The sequence below is a fragment of the Mustela erminea genome, chromosome 1 (assembly GCF_009829155.1).
Source record: "Mustela erminea isolate mMusErm1 chromosome 1, mMusErm1.Pri, whole genome shotgun sequence".
In the NCBI taxonomy this organism is placed as follows: domain Eukaryota; kingdom Metazoa; phylum Chordata; class Mammalia; order Carnivora; family Mustelidae; genus Mustela; species Mustela erminea.
In genome coordinates this window covers 114,102,106-114,122,461 of record NC_045614.1, presented here as the reverse complement: position 1 = coordinate 114,122,461, position 20,356 = coordinate 114,102,106, and the positions used below count along the sequence as shown (strand labels likewise).

At 47.4% G+C, this 20,356-nt stretch overlaps 1 protein-coding gene across 4 annotated transcripts in view; it reads right to left on the bottom strand.

Annotated features, from left to right (window-relative positions):
- Positions 1-20,356, bottom strand: part of ABCC5 (ATP binding cassette subfamily C member 5) — an 86,107-nt gene that overhangs the window by 24,277 nt on the left and 41,474 nt on the right. For all 4 annotated transcript variants that reach the window (XM_032339260.1, XM_032339270.1, XM_032339276.1 and 1 more), the window contains 12 exons: positions 18,350-18,703; positions 15,613-15,684; positions 13,130-13,254; positions 12,935-13,007; positions 10,847-11,050; positions 9,825-9,968; positions 6,753-6,855; positions 3,837-4,021; positions 3,296-3,442; positions 2,875-3,004; positions 1,338-1,491; positions 1,124-1,252 (listed from right to left, as the gene is read on the bottom strand). In XM_032339260.1, the coding sequence (XP_032195151.1) occupies positions 1,124-1,252; positions 1,338-1,491; positions 2,875-3,004; positions 3,296-3,442; positions 3,837-4,021; positions 6,753-6,855; positions 9,825-9,968; positions 10,847-11,050; positions 12,935-13,007; positions 13,130-13,254; positions 15,613-15,684; positions 18,350-18,703 (1,820 nt within the window). The remainder of the gene's footprint in view (positions 1-1,123; positions 1,253-1,337; positions 1,492-2,874; positions 3,005-3,295; positions 3,443-3,836; positions 4,022-6,752; positions 6,856-9,824; positions 9,969-10,846; positions 11,051-12,934; positions 13,008-13,129; positions 13,255-15,612; positions 15,685-18,349; positions 18,704-20,356) is intronic.

The window sequence follows — 20,356 nt, the reverse complement described above, 5'->3', positions numbered from 1 at the left end:
TCAGCCAAAATCAAGAGTCAGACACTCAACTGACTGAGCTACCCAGGCACCCCTAAACTAAACTTTCTATTCTAGATTTTCTTTTTAAAATTAATTACTTAATTTTTGGAACAGACATTAATTAGCTTTTGGAATAGATAATATATACATAGGATAGAATATCTATATGACATAAAAAGTTTTACCAAGAGAAGTCAGTTTCCGTCCTGCCCATGGAGCTATTCAGTTCCCCTCTCCAGCGGTAACTAGTACTTCCTGCATATCCTTTCAGACATGTTCTAAATGTTATAGGTACAAACACATACGTAAAAGGGAACATACCACATATGGTATGTGTGTGGTATGGTAAAGTGTGATGACATAAACACACTTTGTACCTTGCTCTTTCACAAATGTATTTTAGAGATCGTTCCATATCAGTACCTATAGAACTGTCCCATTCTTTTTTAAGATCTACCTATTTGAGAGAGAAAGCGTGCGTACGAGTGATGGGTCGGGGCAGTGAGAGGGAGAGAATCTCCAGCAGATTCCCCATTGAGCACAGAGCCCAGTCAATGCAGGGCTCGATTTCACAACCCTGAGATTTTGACCTGAGCCGAAATCAAGAGTCAGATGCTTAACCCACTGAGCCACCCAGCCAGGCCCATCTCATTCTTTTAAAGGTCCACGTAATATTCTATATGGGTGGACCAGAGCTTATATACCCAGCTCTCTCTGGAAGGACATTTAAGTTAGTTCCAATCTTGTTAATACAAATCTCCACAATGACTATGTACATAATTGTCTCAACTAAATAATATTCAGGAGCTAAAATATCAGTCTAATGTCAATGACCATCACTGTTCCAAAAAAAAAAAAAGAAAGAAAAGAAAAGAAAACCTCCTTCAAACATGCCATTTGGAGCCCAAAGCCACTAGACTCCACACCTATGTTTTTGTCTTCTCATTTGCTTAGAAAGGAGTTCCAGCAAGTGAGTGAATTTTAGCCAGAGACCATTGTACCAATAATACTCTCAGTAATGAGCTTTACAATCTCCAACTCTGGCCTTACAGGGCCTCTTAGACTTATTCAGTGCTGGGATGCTGACTCCCCTTTGCACCCTCCGGCCGCCATCAGCACTGACCTGTGCAGAAATTCCTGCCCTTTGTTGTAGGCATGGATGGTGGCAAGGCCCTGTATGCTGGATGTGATGTGGGAGAGGAAGGGGGACTGTGTGATATTGTCCAGACGTTTCAGCTCTCGAATCAGGACCCTAGAGAGAGAACGAGTTCTGAGTCACAGCGGTAGACAGACAACCCTGGCTTCATCCCTGGAAGACATGAACATCTCTTGTTTACCTGGAAACAATGTGCAGAACTGAGAAGAGGATGAAGAGGGGCCCCACCGCCACCAGGAACCACGGGAAAACCCCAGCGATCATTCCAACACAGAAGAACACAAGGATGACATTCTGGATGAACATCTCGGCCTGGAACGGCAGGCGTACATCGACTGGGGAGACAACAAGGGAACAAATGTCAGACAGCTGGGATCTACACACAGGAAAAATGAGACTGCAGTTTTTAAAAAACACAAAGAGGTTCCACAAACTATCTGAACTGTATGTGTTGTCTTTCAAAGCAGAGAAAAATCTAGAAACCTGGTTGATCTAATTCTTCTTGTCCCAAGGAAATCTAAATGATTTTTCTCCCCCAGGCCCTCTCCTGGGTTAGTAGGAGGCAACCCAACCCCTTTAAACGATTTTCTCTTTAAAAGTAATATATGTTTGTTGTAAAATATTTGGAAAATAAATATGCAAGAAGGAAACACAATTTTTAGTCTTATCAATACCAATAAACTGCTGTAACACTTGAGAAAGTTTTTACTATGGAAAAATTTAAGCATACACAAAAATCAAAAGAAGAGCGTAGAACCTTCAAAAGTTACGAACATTTTCTTCATTTCCTCTGGACTATCTCCTCACTCCCCACCTCCCCCTGCCTTTTTTTTTTTTTTGGCTGAAGTATCTTCATGAAAATCTCAGACATGTCCTTAGCACCAATTTTTTTCTTTCCACCTTTTCTCCATTTATTTGAGTGCCTGTGTGTGTGTACACATTAGTTCTGTAGATCAGTGATGGTTCTGATCCCTTGTTACCTCCGGCCACAGCTTTACACTGGCTTTATCAGCATCTAAACAAATGCCCCTGGAGGCAGCCCACGGGTGATAGTTAAAAGCATTACCTTGAGGCTGAAAAGATCTGGGCTCAGTTCCCAGTTTTGTTATCTAATAGCTGTGTACTTTTGGGCAGGTTATTTAATCTTTCTGGACATCAACTTTCCCCTGTATTCAGTGGGTCAATCAATACCCATCCCACAGGGCTCTGGTGAGGATTAGGATAATGTATCTAGAACCTCTGGCATACGGCTGGTTACACAGGAAGCCTATGGTAAATGTCAGGGGCCATCACTATTATTCTGGGCTATGAGAGGGAGCTGAGTTCTGGTGCTGGCACAGCCCATGCAGCACCCAGAAAACCTGCCAGAGGTTGTAAGTGTCCAGGAACCAACGTGCTACCCCCAAAGTAAACATGTTTTGGAATCTCAGATCCTCCCGTACAAAGTATTTATGCCAACTCCAGCCTCTGGACTTGTTTTCGGCTTAAGTGAGGTCAGATGAGAACTTAGATGACAGGTGAAAAAAATCAAGTGGGTCCTTAGCCCAAGTACAAGCTGCAACCTGGAGAAAAGTCTAAAACTAAACTGGTCCTGGTGTGGCTCCTAGCAGAACGTAAGGATGGACAGATGGGCATGCCTGGAGGGTCATCTAGAAGGCTGCAGAGCACAGGGAGCTACAGCTTGTGGCCCAGCACACAAATGAAGCCATGAGAAATACCTTCATCCATGTCTTTGGAAAACCTATTGAGAATCCTCCCCGTGGGGGTGGTGTCAAAAAATTTCATAGGGCTTCGAAGGATCCTTCGGAAAAGTTCGTCATGTAGCCGGGAGGAGGCTCGCAGTGTGCCCTGAGGAGTAGAGGACAAAGTGATCAGGGCCCAGTGACCCAGGGACTCTCCAGACTCAGCTCCTGTCTATCCAGGTCACAGTTCCAGGGGACATGCCCTTGCAAAGCTGGAGAAGGGCAAACGGTCACAGAAGCAAGAGGTGGGGACTCAGAAGAGGCTGAGGCTAAAGGGATACAGGTCACTTCAAATAGGGCTGCCCTGCTTCAGAGGGGCTCCCCTGCTCTGAATTAATCTGAGAGAGGCTGACCACAGTCACTAGGGAGAGTAGACATAGAAGCCACCACTGCATACCTTGACGAAGACAACTCCTCGAATGGCTTTCAGGATCAGCATGACGACCATGGAGAGGGCATAGATGCTGGCATAGTACTGCATGCGAGGGTTGTCCTTCATGCTGCTGCTCACAGACGTCTTGTTCCCATGTGTCACTGTGGTGTTCTGTTTGGAGGCAAGGCTCTGTGAGGCAGGACTCCTAAGGACAGCCAAGAACTCCTTCTCAGGGTCATTCTCAGCTCCAAGGAGGGGCAGGATAATGGCAGTGGGGCCTGGCTGTGGTGAATGCAAGGCAGGCTTTGCCCCCCCCCCCCCACTTCTCTTTTTTCTAGTGGAGGAGGGCAGATGGCCTGCAGGTGTCCTGCTGCTAACGTGAATTGGTCAGGGATCAACTATCCTGTGAGGCCACATGAGGGGCTCATTTTTTCATCCTGGGTAATCCTCACTCATGAGTTCTTTCCAGTCAAAATTAGAGCAGTTTCCCCAAGAAGAGGCAGAGAATACAAAGGAACAGCCACATCCCGAGACATATAATTTTCCTATTAACAAGGAACCTTACCCCACTTCCTTGTTTGATCCAGTAACTCAACCACCAATTGCTGAAGGCGGTGCTGCCCACATTCAGCATGAAAAGGGATATGATGACCAGGAAAGCCAAGGGGCCCCCGGCGGCCTGGATATAGACACCATACACTGACCAGGGCACTGAACCCTGCCCCTTCTCTTCCAGTTGCACCAGCTGCCCTAGGTAAGGAAAAAACAAAACAGAAACATGAACTCAGCAGGAAAGAGCTACTTTTCCAAAACTAAGTCACCTACAGAAGCGCAAAATCAAAGAAAACCTATAGTTTCACATGGGTCTATATTAGAATTCTTTTATCCTTGCTAGAATATTCTTCCACTGAACATTTACTAAGCACCACTATGCCCTGGGCCCAGGATGAGGCCCTGAAGCAGCAGCAAAGACGGTTAAGACCATGTCCCTGCCCTTAAGGTCTGGTGGAGTGTCCTTCCACAGTCTGGCAGGACACACAGATAAAATAAACACATAATGGCAATAAAATATGCTAAAATGCAATGCTGGAGATGTATGCAAGACAGCATGGGAACACCCAGTAGTACCTAACCTCTTGGGGGAGCAGTTTCAGAAAAACTTTCTGCTCTCTCTATGGTCTCAAAAGGTATGCCAGCTCTGACCTGGTGGGGAAAAGGTGGGCACTGCCCCAGAAGTGGGGAAACAGCCAGCCAATTCAGCAAGGCCGGACCAGTAGTAAGTGCACCTAACAGGTGGCAGGAGACACGGTTGACTACAGAGGCCTTGGTCAGAGGACAAAGGCATCTAAACTTCATCCTTCAGACAAGAACTTCTTAGGAGAATGGGCTACGCGTGTGCGGAGGTTTGAATCCCAGACTACAGATCTCTGGATGGTCGGAGAAATCTCTTCCACGTGTCCCAGTGCCCCGTACACTAATGGCATTTTCTACATGTGCGCTATCAAGACCAAGATGAGGAAACGCTGCTGTGAAATGGGAGGCCCTGAAAGACTTCCCATGGGAAAGTGAGTTGGTGGGTCTCCCGTTTTTAACTAGACCTCTCAGCTGTCTGCATGGGGGACAGATTTAAAAAGATGCATCTCTAACACTCTAGCTGCACAATGGTGGGGCTAGAACCAGGGTCGTGGCCCTGGGGTTGGAGGTTTGGAGGTAAATTCAGTAGGCCATGGTGACTGGCTGAAGAGGAGAGAGAGGCTCAAATGGGTACCTCCCGAGAGCTCCCTGGGTTGGGGGGGTGGTCAGGTGACTTAGGCTGATGGACTAACACAGAGAAACAGCCCTCCAAAAAGCCAGAGTCTCTGTATCATGGGCAACGTCCAGTTATCTTGGAACAAGCTTCACGTGCCTGGAGGACATGAAGACTTTTGAATATCCAGGTCAGGGGCTCTGTGGATGAGAACAAACGTTCCCCCAGGGTTCTACTACTGATGCCAGGGACTTAGATGACTCAGCCTTCTGGGCTGTTTGGCCAGTGTACAGGTATCTCAAATCACACCCAATTCAGAATCTCCTGCCTGGAAAGGAAGGGGAGTGGCGGAAAGGAAGGAGAGCAGCGGTGTGGTGGGCGCTAAAGCAGGAGGGTCAACTGCTCCCACCAAACATTTGTGTGGTTTCAAGAACAAGGAACTGAAGACAGGCCCTGGGCCAAAGTCCGGATTCCTAATGTGAGATGACCTCACAAAAGAGTTTCACCGCAGGGCTGTGCTCTTTGTTCTTTCCCTCCAGGAAACTGATAAGCACAGCCGAAAATTCACAAAGGTGAAAATGCCTGAGGCATTATAAATAGTTTTCCTAAGTCTCAATATTTGCTTTAGTTGATAAGATAAAGGATTTAAGAAACCCGGAGCCAGACCTCTGGCCAGTGAAAGCCAAGCAGTAAAAAGCTGTGCTGTAACTCTTCAGCCCGGCCCAGCTGAAGCCTCATCAGAAAAAGCCAGGAGGGTATCATTCTAACAGGGGAGCTACTGAAGATGGAGGCACTGCTGGTGCCGGAACATCTCTGCCTGGACTGGCACTGACTTTTATTTTATTTTTAAGATTTTAATTTTTTTATTTACTTTTACTTTGTAAAGATTTTATTTATTTATTTGACAGAGAGAGATCACAAGTTGGCGGGGGGTGGGAAGCAGGCTCCCTGCTGAACAGAGAGCCCAATGCGGGGCTCCATCCCAGGTCCCTGAGACCATGACCAGAGCCAAAGGCAGAGGCTTAACCCACTGAGCCACCTAGGTGCTTCAAGATTTTTATTTTTAAATGATCTCTACACCTGACGTAGGGCTTGAACTCACAAGGGTCGCTTGCTCTAGTGACTAAACCAGCCATAGACTGGCACTGACTTTTGTTTTTTTAAGATTTTATTTATTTATTTGAGAGAGAGAGCATGGGGGGGGCAGGGGGTGAGAGGGGGGGGGCAGGGGGTGAGAGGGGGATGGAGGGCAGAGGGAGTGGCAGTAGCAAACATCCCACTGAGCAGGAAGCCTGATTCGGGGCTTGATTCCAGGACTCCAGAGGTGAGGGGCACTCCCCACCCCGCCCATGCTTGCTCTCTCTCTCTGAAATAAAATCTTTTGAAAAAATAAATAAATAAAGAGCACAGGCGAATCACAGGAGGATGGGTGTACCTCTAACCATCATTCCATTTCTCCTTACTCAAGATGACTCAGCTATGATCACAGACACAACCCACAGTGCATAGAGAAGGCAAAATATTAAATAAAGGTCATTCTTAACTGCTTTGGTCTGTTTAAGCAAACAGAAGGGGCCTCATGATCTCCCAATATTATACAAGAATTTGTTATTCCAGAAACACAAGGCCAGAGGCTCCACAACACACAATACTGTCAAACATTATGAATTACCACTTGGCATACTGTCCGATCAACTTTAATGACAAATCTAAAATCTCATAAAAGGTCATTACCTTCCTCTGGCTTCACTGCTTTCTCCTTCTTTACTGATCCTGTTTTAGGACCTTTTTCTTGTGATTTCTTCTGTGAACCGCTGGTTTCTTTTTTCGAATTAATCTAATATTTAAAAAAAAAAGTGTCACTGGTTACAATATGGCCATTCAGACCAAGGTCCACAGGACATACTGGAGAGTCATCATCAAGATGCTGCTATTCTTGAGAAGAGATACACCCAACCTCTTAAAAGGGCCACTTTCTTGTGCTTCCTCAAGTCCTTCGGTCCTTGAGAGCTGGGTTCCGATCCTGTTACTTCATCGACATTGCTCTTCCCAATGCTCTCCTCCCCTCCCAACTTGCCCAAAGTATTAGGGCTGGGGTCATTTCCTTTCCTCTCATCTCTGATCTCCACATCACTAAATCTAATCATACATCTGACCATTTCCCACTGCTACCACAGGATACACTCAAACTCAGCCTGGTTTTGCAAAACCTCCACATTCTGGCCCTAGCCTACCTCCATATGTTCCTCTCCTATTCCCATGGCTTCTACTCTCCAGCCACACTGGATTTCACACCATTCCTCACACCACACTGCCACTCCCCACTTCTGGGCCTCTGTCCACCCTGGTTCTTCACTTGGAATGCCCCTCCCCTCACCCTAACTCAGTTACAGTTGTTCCCCATTCAGAGGGAGTCAAATCTTAAATCCTTCCTGAGGCAACTTAGACTCCTGTAGGATGAATTCACAGCTTCCCCTGTTCTCCCAGGCACTGGGTTTGGACTCTGTGATAGCATGTTGCTGCAAACGTGAGCTGGTGTTACGGTTCCCTGTAAGAGCGTAAGAGCATCAGTCTTCCCTAGGAGACCGCGAGCCCCTCAAGGATGAGATGATATCTGACTCATGGTGGTAACCAATACCAGCTCTAGCACCAAGCACTGCCCACAATAGGGCATAAAGGGACTTCATAAACATTCACCGGATTGAACCTGAGATAATTGAGACTACATGCTCCCATTCTCAAGTTCTTCTTATTTTTATATAAAAAATTCCCTTAATATAGTTCACATTTATTTCTTAAAAGATTTTACTTTTAAGTAGTCTCTACACCCAATGTGGGGCTCAAACCTATAACCCCAAGGTGCCTGGGTAGCATAGTCGACTGAGCATCTGACTCTCGGTTTCCACTTAGGTCATGATCTCAGGGTCATGGGATCGAACCCCAAGTTGGGCTCTGTGCTCAGTGGGGACTCTGCTTGGGATTCTCTCTCCCTTTCCCTCTGCACTCTCTCTCTCTCAAATAAATAAATCTTTAAAAAAACAAAACAAGCCTACAACCTTGAGATCAACAGTCCCATGCTCTACTGACTAAGTCAGTCAGGCATCCTGAGCTTACTACATTTAATTCTATGTCCTTGTCAGCTTGCTCTTCAACTAGGCTTTTTAAACTGACAGTGAAAAAAAAAAACCCAGAAAACAATGTAAAATTTAAAGTTATGACAGAACACAAGATGGGGATCTAAGTTTTGTATTCACTGTTGTGTGTGAATAAAGGCACTAAGGAGAAAATGATCATTTGCTGACCACTTACTAAGGTAAGATTATATATTATTTCATTTAACTATGCAACAACTCTAAGAAGCAGGTGTCATCCCCATTTTTTTTTAAAAGGATTTTATTTATTTATTTGAGAGAGAGAATGAGAGCCAGTGAGCACGAGAGGGGTATGTTCAGAGAGAGAAGGAGACCACCCGCTAAGCAGGGAGTCCAATGCGGGACTTGATCCCGGCACTCCAGGATCATGACCTGAGCTGAAGGCAGATGCTTAACCGACTGAGCCACCCAGGTGCCCTGCCACCCCCATTTTTAAGATGAGGAAACCGAAGCTTGGGAAAGTTAAGTGACGTTCCTAAGGCGTGCTCTCTCTGCTGCAGTCCACTGACTCTCAATATTCTTTTGCTCCTCGGACATTTCCTAATTTAACTTCTCTCCCTCTCATTTCCCCCCTCCACGTCTCCAGTGAAGAGGAAAACTTCTGAAGAGTCCAAAGCACCCTGAGGGTCAGAGTGAGAGATCATGAAATCCACATGTGGATTCGGGCATCTCTGTGGACTTTGCCAGTGACTCTCTGGAATGCTCGTTATTCCCAGAGGCCTAAACACACTGGTCACGAGTCGTACTGTTTGTGAGAGGTCCCAGTAACTCTGCTTTGATCCTGTGCAGACATCAAATGACCTGGTAGCTAAGAAGTAGCCTTTAGCCCGGCTGAGTGCATGAGTGTGCCCCTACAATACCAGGGGACCACAGAATAAGGAACTCAAAATTAGAGTAGGGTGACAAGAAGGAAAAACAACCTCTTTGGCTAGCTCTGTCTAAACAACCCCTGTTTTGGCCTAACCTGAAGCCCAGAGGAAAGCCATGGAAAGCCGCCATCTTTCTGTGTTGCGCCACAAGAGGGAGGATGGTGAGGTTGAGGAGCACAGTGACGTCAAACCGCCCTTGACTGTGAGCTCTTAAGGTTTCTGATCTTCCACTGCCTCAGCTATACAAGTGGGGGATAATCCTACTTTGCTACAGAGCTCCATTAAGATGACTACATGGGATGACACCTATGACGTGTCCAACCCAGTAACTGGGACACAGTAGATGTCAGCTAATGAGGGCCAAAGTAGGCAGCCAAGGCATCAGGGATCATTTCCAAATGTACGCAATATTTCTCTCCCCACCATTCCTTATTCACTTGTTTATTTAAAAAGGAGCTTCCTAATTTTCATTCAGGAATGACAGTTTAGGAAGCTCAGTCACGAATGAACAACAGCACACACTGAGCCCAAATCCTTCTCCCTGTCATTGCTTCACTAATAAGTTCTCAGTGGCAGAAAACACCGACCCACCAGCCCCATTATCCTGCTCTTGTGTAGCAGCACCAGCATGTGAGCTAAGCATGGGGGTTTGATCACCAGAAAACAGGGCCCCTGCCAATGAGACACGGACACGGAGTTCAGCTGAGATCTCTCCATCACTGGCTGTGGTCACGTCTCCCTTGCTAGAAAAGAGGCGATGCCCACAAACGCCATGCGAATCTTACCTCAACCGGGGGTGTCTCTCCCAGCAACAGGTTGTTAAAGATGGTGGCATAATCACCATTCAAGTTCATCAGTTCCTCGTGGGTGCCTCTTTCTGTAATGCAGCCCTCCTTCATGAAGATCACTTCATCACAATCCGCCAGGTACTGGAGACAAAGCCAGGGACGACGCGGTGTTGCAGACAGTGGCTCAAACACATTCAACAGCCCCCTCCCCGCTGCTCCCCGCTTCAGGGGTTTTCATCTAGAGTCAACTGAGCCTCCCAGGGCACATCTAGCACACTCTGGAGCCCTTTTCGGTTGCTACAATGGGGGCTGGGGGCCACTGTCATCTAGTGGATAGAGGCCAGCAATGGACAGGATGGCCCTCTGCATCTAGCCCCAAATGGCAATAGTGCCAAGAGTGAGAAAGCCCTGCTTTAGTTTACTGCGCCTCGTGATGCGGTTCAAAGAGCATCGCCTCCGGTTTTTGACACAGATCTGTCGACAGAGCCACACGAGACTTGCACTAAACTTCGCACCCCTTTGCCGTGCCCAGAAACACACAGTTACAGATTTTCTGCAGCAGGATGGGGGATGAGCCCCCTAGACCTGACAACATATGCAAAGCAGATAGCAACATCCTGGAGCTGCTCTCTCAAGTGGCTGCTTGTCTTGGCATGACAGAGGGAAAAGAGCTTGTTTTCCTTAAACAGTTCCCACTTGCATACAGATACTAACATGATGCTTTCCAAACTCCCTCTGCCCAAACTCCAGTTGCAGCCTACTCCTCTCAGCCCTTTTACTTACTGATTTATATGCAAAAGCTAACGGGCTCCAAGGATCTCTAATTCAGATGGCCATCTGGTACATCGGTACAGAAGCTTTATTGGTACACTGGGCCAAGGGGCTATTTGCTGAGGAAATAAACACTGATGATTCCAGGAAGCTCTAAGGAGTTCCACCGAGGGACCTGAACCAAGCCCACTTCCCTGTCTCTGATTTCCTAAGCCGGGGTGGGCAGCCTGAGGAAGAATGCCACATACCTGTAACTGGTGGGTGACAAACAGAACCGTCTTGGACTTGAGGTGTTTCTGGATAGCACTGTTGAAGATGTGGTTGCCCACGTGGGCATCTAAGGCACTGAGGGGGTCATCCAGGATGTAGATGTCCCGGTCACTGTACAAGGCCCGGGCCAGGCTGATCCTTTGGCGCTGCCCACCACTCAGGTTCGCTCCTCGCTCGCCAATCTACAAGAGTCCAGAAAGCACAGGGAAGCCTCAGCACCAAGCTCAGCGATCCTTCCGGTCACTGCTCCTCAGCTCCACCCAAACCCGCTCCTTCTACCGAACTCCCCTGGCCCCCCCAGAAGACGTGCCACTCTGACCCTCCAGGGCCCACCCTGGAACTGTGCCAGCCCAGAGGAAGACAACTCTGCTTCTTCCAGAACTCCCCTTTGACATACCACTACAATCCATTCTCTGGGGGCAGAAAGATCTTTCCAAAGCACGAAGCTGACCATGTCCCACCCTCGCTTAAAACTCTCTTTCAAGAGCCCTACAAAATAAAACCTAAGCCAACATGTCATAGAAAGCAGGCTCCTCTGCCACCTGGCTCTGCAGCAGCTCTCAGCCTCCACTGTCAGACAACCTCTCTTCTGCTTGCTGGCATCTATGCCATTTTGAATAGTGTGTCCATTATGAATCTTCATGCTACTGTCATGCCTTTTCTGTATTGTATCTGCTCAGCTCCAGCACCCTCTCCTCTGTGAGACCTCCCCCACCCCCATCTCTACTACTGCCCAAAAGAAAGGGGACTCTTTTTTAAAAAATTTTTTTAATTTAAGTTTTGAAAGCTTTTCTCAGCTTATTTGATAGTTATTTGTCAACTGTAAGCTTTTTGAGGGCACGATCATTATCTGATTCCCTTATACTCCCAGTGCCCAGCAGCTTCTACACATGGAGCTGGCATATGACAAGCCTCTGGTAAATATTACTAAATGAACACAAGAATAAATCAATTGTCAAATGGTAACTGGCTGTGTAACTAAAAAACAAACAGAAAAAAGAACTTGTCCTTAAAAAAAAAAAAATTTCATTGAATTTAGAGTTTTCAAATTGGAGCATGTATCAGGATTCCCCACAAGGCTTGCTGAAACAGATGGTTGGGCCCTGCCCCTAGAGTTTCTGACTCAGTAGGTGTAGGGTGAGCCCAAAAATCTGCATTGCTAACCAGCTCCCAATAACACGGTTGGTGCTTATCCACTATGGGTCTAGGGACTAAAATTTGAGAACCAGTGAACTAATGAAACCATGTATCAAATCTGGTTTGAAGGATTTAACTGAAGTCAGCTGGATAAAATGCCAGCTCCAGAGACTTTCAGGGCAGGTCATGGGAAACAAGTGTCCCCATCAAAGAACATAAGCCAATGCCAAAGACACACCTCTGCAAATTGCTCTGGGGCAGAGAGCCAAAGAAAGAGGTTTTGGGCTAACTCCTCTCTCTTTCTAATTGAAGAGGGCTCCTTACTAACTGTGTTATGAGTAAGGAGGTTGGCTGGCAGAATGAAGTTCAGAGAAGAACCTCAACAAGCACATACTTGACTTATGGTTTTTAAAACACTGTAGAGAACATTGACTCTGAACCAACAATGGGATTTTGTTTAAAATTCACATGACATAGAGGGTGCCTGGGTGGCTCAGTCGGTTAAGCGTCCCACTCTTGATTTGGGTGCAGGGCATGCATGACCTCAGGGTTGTGAGATCAAGCCCCGTGTCTGGCTCTGCACTGAGCATGGAGCCTGCATAAGATTCTCTCTTTCCCCCTCTCCCTCCATCTCTCCCCCGACCCCCACCATATGCACATATATTCACATACACTCTCCCTTTCACAAAAAAAAAACCAAAAAAACACATGACATGAGAAATATTTATATGCTTAAAACAAGTAGTGTTGATAACCTTGCCTTAAGGAACAAGAGCTTTCTGAATGCAAAGTCCCAATGAAAGCTAAACTCCCTGTGTAGCCACTCCCACATTTAAGACACATTACTAGGAGGTGACTCTGGCACTGGCCTGCCACCCATCTTCCTCTCCGCTCAACACACTGCCCCACCAGGGACAGAAGGTCTGTACCTCAGTCAGGTCACTGTTGGGAAGAATGGCCAGGTCGGGCCTCAGGCAGCAGCTGTTCAGCACAGAGTTGTATCTGAGGGACATAAAGAGACTTGGCATCAGGGACCGGATTGGAAGTAGAGCCTGCTGACGTGGGCTGCCTTGCGTCTCACATGGCCAAGACGGAAAGCATGACAGAAACCAAACATTCCTTGCCTTTCTTCATCAAATTCCTTCCCAAAGAGGATGTTGTCTCTCAGAGTGGCATTGAGGATCCAGGCCTGCTGGGCCACATAAGCGAAGGTTCCACTGACTGCAATGCTGCCCTCTAGAAGTGTCATCTAGGGAGACAGACACCATCCAATGGCATCATGATGCAAAACCACCACCCTAAGCCAACAGAACCCCCCACAATTCCACAACGGAGTTCAAAGTTTGGGGAATTTCCTTGGATGTTTTTTTGGACCCGAATCCTGACCTCGCCTTTGTTTGACAGCGAGCTACAGCAGCAAAGAAAATAAAAGTTCTCCTTGCTTATGTGTGATCGGAATCTCACGTAATCTAGGACTGGAGCGAACAAACACTTCATTCAGCAACCCATAAGCTACCCTTTCTTCCTAATTGCAAACTCTTTTAACTAAGGGAAGGACTGGAGCGGAAGGCTCTCTCAGAAGTCCCTTGGGGAGGGTGCTGCAAGGATTTAGAGCTAGTTCCTGCCACAGTTCATCTATAGAATTAATTAATCCAGGCTGTTGGCTAAAGCAGCTGCTTCTGTAAAATGAGGACCAAAGAGGAAGAAAATCGTTAGACATCAACTACTATTACAGAGTATCCATTTAATGAGGATGGACCCTCTCATTCAACAGGAAGAGACTGCGTGATGAGCCCCGTGCTTTGACTGTGTTTTCAGCCACAGTGACTGATAAGATTTATGCTTTTTGTCCTCTTTCAGGGTTCCTTTTGGGACTGACAGTAGACGTTGGTCCTGGGTCAGGAATGTGCTAGCTTGAAACAAAGTTTAGTTACCCAGCCTGCACATCCAAGCTTGTCCTCTCCAACACCGTTAACGCACAGTGTACGTACGTGGGTGTACCTACCACTACAGTGGTACCAACTCCCCACAAACTGGTCGGCCCACTGTCTGCACCCAAAGCGTTCAGAAACCCATGGAGGGTCTCCTGTGGAAATTCAACTCTTCTAGCTGCTGTGGCATGAATAGCCATACTGCAGAAAGCCAACAAGGAGTGAAACTCCCAAGAAGTCAGGCCCACCAGCATTACCAGCCTCCTTGTCAGAGAGATCGCTGTCAGGATGTGGCTTCGAAGCAAAGTCCCATTCTGTCTTCACCCTAACCATCACCCACTTAGTACCACCTCCCCCTTCATTTCCCCTGTGTTTCTCATCATGGACCCTTACATCGGACCCAGAAATGATCAGCATCCCTAGGAGGCTTTGGCTGTCTGCAAAGACCAAGGGCTGAGTCCTACTGCACTCTCACAAAGCAGTGTGGGGGCGGAGGGGCTGTGGCTCCAGATGATTTGGGAGCAGGCCTTCCTCAGACTACACTGGGGATCACTGCTCACGGGGAGAGCCACGCTTCCAACAACTGTGAGAGCGACACTGTGCCAAACAAAATATTCCATAATGGGGACACTATAAAACAACCTTCCCCAGCGCCATCTTGCCTATGTTTAATTTCCTCAATATGGAGAAATGACTCCTTGGACCTTATCCACAGGCAGGTGAGAATAAGCTTGCTTATCCTCATCTCGACCACCAGAGTCAAGCTAGTCTGATTCAAGATTAAAAGCAGGTGGAGGGCGGCCTGGGTGGCTCAGTGGGTTAAAGCCTCTGCCTTCGGCTCAGGTCATGATCCCAGGGTCCTCGGATCAAGACCTGCATCAGGCTCTGCTCAGGGAGATCCTGCTTCCCCCTCACTCTCTCTGCCTGCCTCTCTGCCTACTTGTAATCACTGTCTATCAAATAAATAAAGATAATCTTAGAAAAAAAAAAGGCAGGTGGAAATACCTTGTTTATTTTCCCTAGCATTCAATTTTAAAACACAGGAAAAGACAATTTGCCTCAGCGGGATGATCCTTGTCCCGGCCTCCACTCTAAACCCTGACAGCCCCCTGCTGGGCCCTCTGTGAACCATTCACTCTCTGCTCCGTGCAATGCTTGTGTGTTTGGAAGGCACAGCTCCCCAGCTAGGCCATCAGCTCCCAAGGGCATAATTCTTTCAATGGTCAGGTTGTAAATGGAGTGGGGCTTTGCTTCTAGATCAAATCCTGACAGCAATCTCTCTGACAGGGAGGCTGGTAATGCTGGCGGGCCTGGCTTCCTCACTCTGTTGGCAGAGTGTTACCGCTTATCTCTGACATTTCCCAACACACTGTCTGGCATACATATGGCACTCTATAAATACATGCAGAATAAAAGAAGGCAGCTGAAAGAGATGGCTCCAGCTAGGTATCAGTCAGTCACTCCTCAGGCACCCACTGACCCCACTCCCAGATAGGATGCTGATAAGGGGCGGGAACACGGGGATCAGGGCAGGACGCAGGACACAGACCAAGGGTTCACTTTGCTTCTATCGCTCCTGAGTCTCTTCGGGAAGTCAGCTCATTCTTCCCAGGACTCTTGTGCAGCACATTCCAGAGAAAGAAGCAGAAAAGGCCAAGGACAAAACAAAGTATTACCTGGCCTAAAATGGCTGAAATCAGAGAGGTTTTTCCACTTCCCACACTGCCGCAGATTCCAACCAGTTTACCCTGGACAAAGCACACAGAGAAAGGAAGGTCATGAAAGGGCCACAGACCACTATCTCCGGGAACTGCTGACTTCTTCGAGGAAAAACACGACAGTGCATCAACAGGGGAAGGATCATCCTGGCGAGTCGCTTACCTGTCTCCTCCCTGTCAGCCAACTACTTCAGAGGGCTTCTGCAGGGCATATGGGGAAGGGAACAAATGTGGAAGCCTTTCAGAACAGTTAAGCCACACATAGGAAGGTATCCCACACCACTTTTAGAAAAGCCCAGCCTCTTTCTTACTTTTTTGGTGACCCATGTTTTGTGATTATTGATTTTTGTTGTTTTTGGAAACGAGGGCAGAACTCTTGAAAATTATTTTTTTGGTTTTCATTTCATTTTATATGATGTTTTCCTCTACATTCTACAAATTATTTTTAATAAAAACTATGTGCACTGTTGTTTCCATTTTTCTACAAAACATTTCTAAGAATCTGGAGACTACTGAAACCATCAATCCCACTTAAAAGCAAGGGGGAAAATGTTGTGATTAACTGAGTACCTCCAGGCAAAATAATGAGTTCTCAACAGGCGGTGGTCAAAGTTTTCAAGAATGGGCAAGTGATTTCAAAAGGGCCACTTGCTTAGCAACCAGTCCCGCAGCAAAGGAAGGGAGAGTGGTGTGCAGGAGAGCACGGATCCTGGGGGCAGCCAGGTCTGGAGTGGAACACCTGTCAACCGTGCGCTCGTAATCTGGTCACTTCCGCAGTCTGTCTCTCACTGGGCTTTGAGCAACTTGAGGGAAGGAGTGATCTTTATAGAACCAAGTACAGTATCTTGGACTAAGTACGTTGGACAAAGTTTCTGACATGGCCCTGGAGTCTGAAAGATTACAGCCTGATGGTAATGAGGAGACCAAGTCAAAGGTTGGATCTCTGCTCACGTCAGTGAGGTTTACACAGAGAAAGCTCTGTTCTCTGGACTCCACGGGACTAACAGAGATAGCAACAATGAAGTGCCCTGGGCGAACATTAACTTCCCTTCCCCGCCCTGAAGTGGGGGCTGGAAGAATAAGGACCACCCCCCCCAAACAGCTAAAGGTCTGTCATGTGGCTGTGGGCTCTGAAGGGCAGGAGGAGACTCTGACAGAAAGCAGAGAGTACTTTTCAAGCTGAATGAGGAATAATGCTCTAACAGGGCTGATGAGAAATGTAATAGAGCTGCCTCAATGATCAAGAACATCATTATTAAATAAGAAGCCCGTGGTTAAGAGCTAACTGAAGTCAAAAATGGATGTGCGGGATGGCCAGTGATGACCTACACTAGTGGTTTCAGGTGCTGTCACTGTCACGAGGCACCCTCTCCTGCTCTTGTTGACAGCTTTCAAGAGCGGGAGCTTTTTGTTCTCTCTTCCGTCTGGCTCTGGATCCAGAGGATACAGAAGTCAGATCCTATCATTCTCCTCCAACCCCTCACACGGCCTCTCCTCCCACTCAGAGTAACGGCAAAGTCACAGCAGGAGGCTCTGGTATCCCAACCTTCTCTCGGCCCCCAGCATCTGCCCTCCTCTCCCATGCTCACTGCTGGGGAACAGGCACACTGCAGACTCAGGGCCTCTGCTTCTGTTCCCTCTGCCTCGAATGTTCTTCCTCCAGATACCCACACGGCTCCCCTACTCGTGTGTTTCCAGCCTTTGCTCAAATACCACTTTTTAAATGACACCCTCCCTCAGGCAGCCTATTTAAATTGCACCTGCTCCAGGCCCCAGCACTCTCTCATCCTCAGGGCCCTTATCACCATCTGACAGACCACGCATTGTACTGTTTTACTACCTGTCCTTGCCCACTGAAACAGAAGCTCCAGGAGCAGAGGTTTTTGTTCATTTGCTTTCCTGCGGCTACAGCCCCAGGCCCACAACAGTGCCTGGCAAGTCTGCCTTCAGAAATCTGGCCATGAGCTAACAGATACACATACATCTTAGCCCCTCTGAATGGTGCAGCTGGTTCCCAGTTAGAGTGTGTCTGCAAAGCCCTGAACCAGAGTCTCTTCCAGCTACTCTGCACAGGAGCCCCTTGGAGAGACTCCAGCCCTCTGCTACCCAGGCTGTGATGTCACACATCCTAACGACCCTTCATTTATGTGAAAGATCAACAATCACAGAATCAGTATGTTGTACACCTGAAACTAATGTAACATTGGCTACTAATTATGCTGCAATTAAAGCAAGTAAGGAAGTAGGTAAATAATTACAGGAGATTTGTCAATAACAAAAGAGTTCTTTTGAGAGTTCTTACAGGGACCAGGGTCTGGGCTCTGCACAGCTTACTGGTAACGAGAGGCTCACCCAGAGTCATAATAACCAGAAATAATTCTTACAGCTCACATACAATTAGAATCTATTCAGGGACAAGTCTTGGAGAATCCACTTGAATGCTTCATTTCCTTGCTTATAAAATGAGCATCTCGTGAGATGAGTTGGTAGGAAGTTCTACTGTTAGATGCCTAACTACTCCTTTGCGTAGCTGGAGCTGGCCACATCTCCTTAGTTGCACACCAACTAGCCCAGGCCCAGCCCACGGGTACACTGGTGCAAGGAAGGTGGCTGTCTGCTCTTGTGGGAAGGAGGCCTGCAGATAGATACCCACAGACGGACGGGGTGCGGGTGGGGACAGGAGGCACCAGCTTACCTCCTCAATTTCCAAGTCGATGCTGTATAGTGTCCTCTGCAGGCGGAGGCTTCCCAGGTGGATGTGCTTGCCCTCGTCCTCCTCGGGGCTGGGCTGCTCACTGTCCAGGAGGAGGTGGCCTTTCTGCTCTGCCAGCACGGCCTGCTGCTCGGCACGCTGCAGCTGTCTCCCCTTCTCTTTCTTGCCCCTGGCAGCCCTCTTGTCTTTTTTCGTTTTGGGGGTCAGCTTGGGTGAGTTCTGGATACTGGAGTGGGAGGAGTCCCATGCCAAGGTGGCATTTTTCACCTCTATCTTGATGTGAGGGCTGGCTGGCTTTTTCTCTACCATGTGAACCTCTTCCATCAGAAACAAACTCTGATAGGAGTTGTGAGAGAGGTGCAAAGATGAGACACTGGACCAAGACCAGGGGGACAAGCCTAGGGCGCACACTCACGTGGCAAAACACATCAGGCTATACAGTGGAAGGAAGCTGAAGGGCAAAAGGTAGCTCATTAGTGTAGCCCAGCCTCAGGCCCAGTGAGAGGTCACGGGGGTGTGGGGACACCCTCAGGAGGGACAGGGGCCTTTTGGCCCAGCGCTCTACACTGCCAATCACGTCCTAACCTACCTTTCCCTGTCTACTACTAATCGAGGGTGCTCAAAGTGCATTTAACTAACCCGTAGGCAGCCCCTCATTCTCACCCATGACTTGCTGAAGAGCAGAGGGTCAAATGCAAGCAGAAAAACCAAAGGGCATGCTGCTCTCCTAGATGGACCCTCAATGGCTCCGTTTCCCTTCCAGAATACTCCCAAGGAGCCTCAAATCCTGTGGGCTTCCCTCACCAACCACACACCACATGTGTGTGGGGACAGGTGATCTGAGATGGTGACCACGACTAGCTTGCTTGGGTTCATCGCTGGCAAGCTCTCATGACTTCAAAGTTCTGCCTTGAAACTTGTGAGGATTCAAACAACCAAAGGAACAGACTTGGGGGGAAGTGAAGGGAACCTCTTTTGGAAATATCCTTGGGAAGACAACTAGCCTTTCCTCCCACTCATTCCCAGAGTCCCTCTGAGTTATGTTAGGGACAAAAAGTGGAATGATTGAAAAGCTAAGTATTTCTAAAATGAGATCTGAAACACTGCCTATAATAAACCTTATGAACCCAATTCTGACAGTTCCTTAAACTGCAGATCTTCACAGAATGCTATCCCAGTTGGATTCTCATATGGCAAAAATAATAATGAGTAATAATAATAATTTTGAAATCTTTAACATTCAAAAGACTTTAGATAAAAGATGCCTTTCAGGGTCAGGACTCTGCTTATTGACTGAGAACCCCCAACTATTTTAAAGTTTGCAAGGTGTTATTAAATGAAACATAAAATCTCCCTCCCCTAGAGCAAGTCTTTTGTCTTAGATCCTAAACTCCAAGCTTTGACTGCCACATCTCCTACCCATTCCTAATTTCCAATCTTCCGAGAAGTGTCATGGCTCTAAATACCCTCGATAACCTTTACTCTTCATCAGTCTTAGGTTTAATTTTCCAAAAACAGCTACTGATTTCATTTATTCAGAGCCTTATGGAAAGACTGAGCTAAGAATAACATGCCAAATATTTTCACCACTTTCACAGAGTAAAGCCATACGCTAACCAAATTCCCACCATTTCTCTTCTTTAAGGAGTTATTAAAGGGATCTTTCAGGCCTCATAGACTATTAAAAAAATAAGCCAGTGCTCCAGTTTGCACAGCTCCTTCTCCCCATATCTTTCCCATGGGCTCCCTGCAGGCTGTCCTCCTCCTGAGACATGTGGAGGCACCCAATGGGCTCACAACACTTGAAGTTACATCTACTTGGATTGGCACCTGCCAGGACAATAGAATCTCTGAGGTACATAAACCATAAACCTCAACTTTACCATAGGACACCAACTATCAGAACTGTCACGCACGGGGCACTTGGGTGGCTCAGTGGGTTAAGCGTCTGCCTTTGGCTCAGGTCATGATCCCAGAGTCCTGGGATGG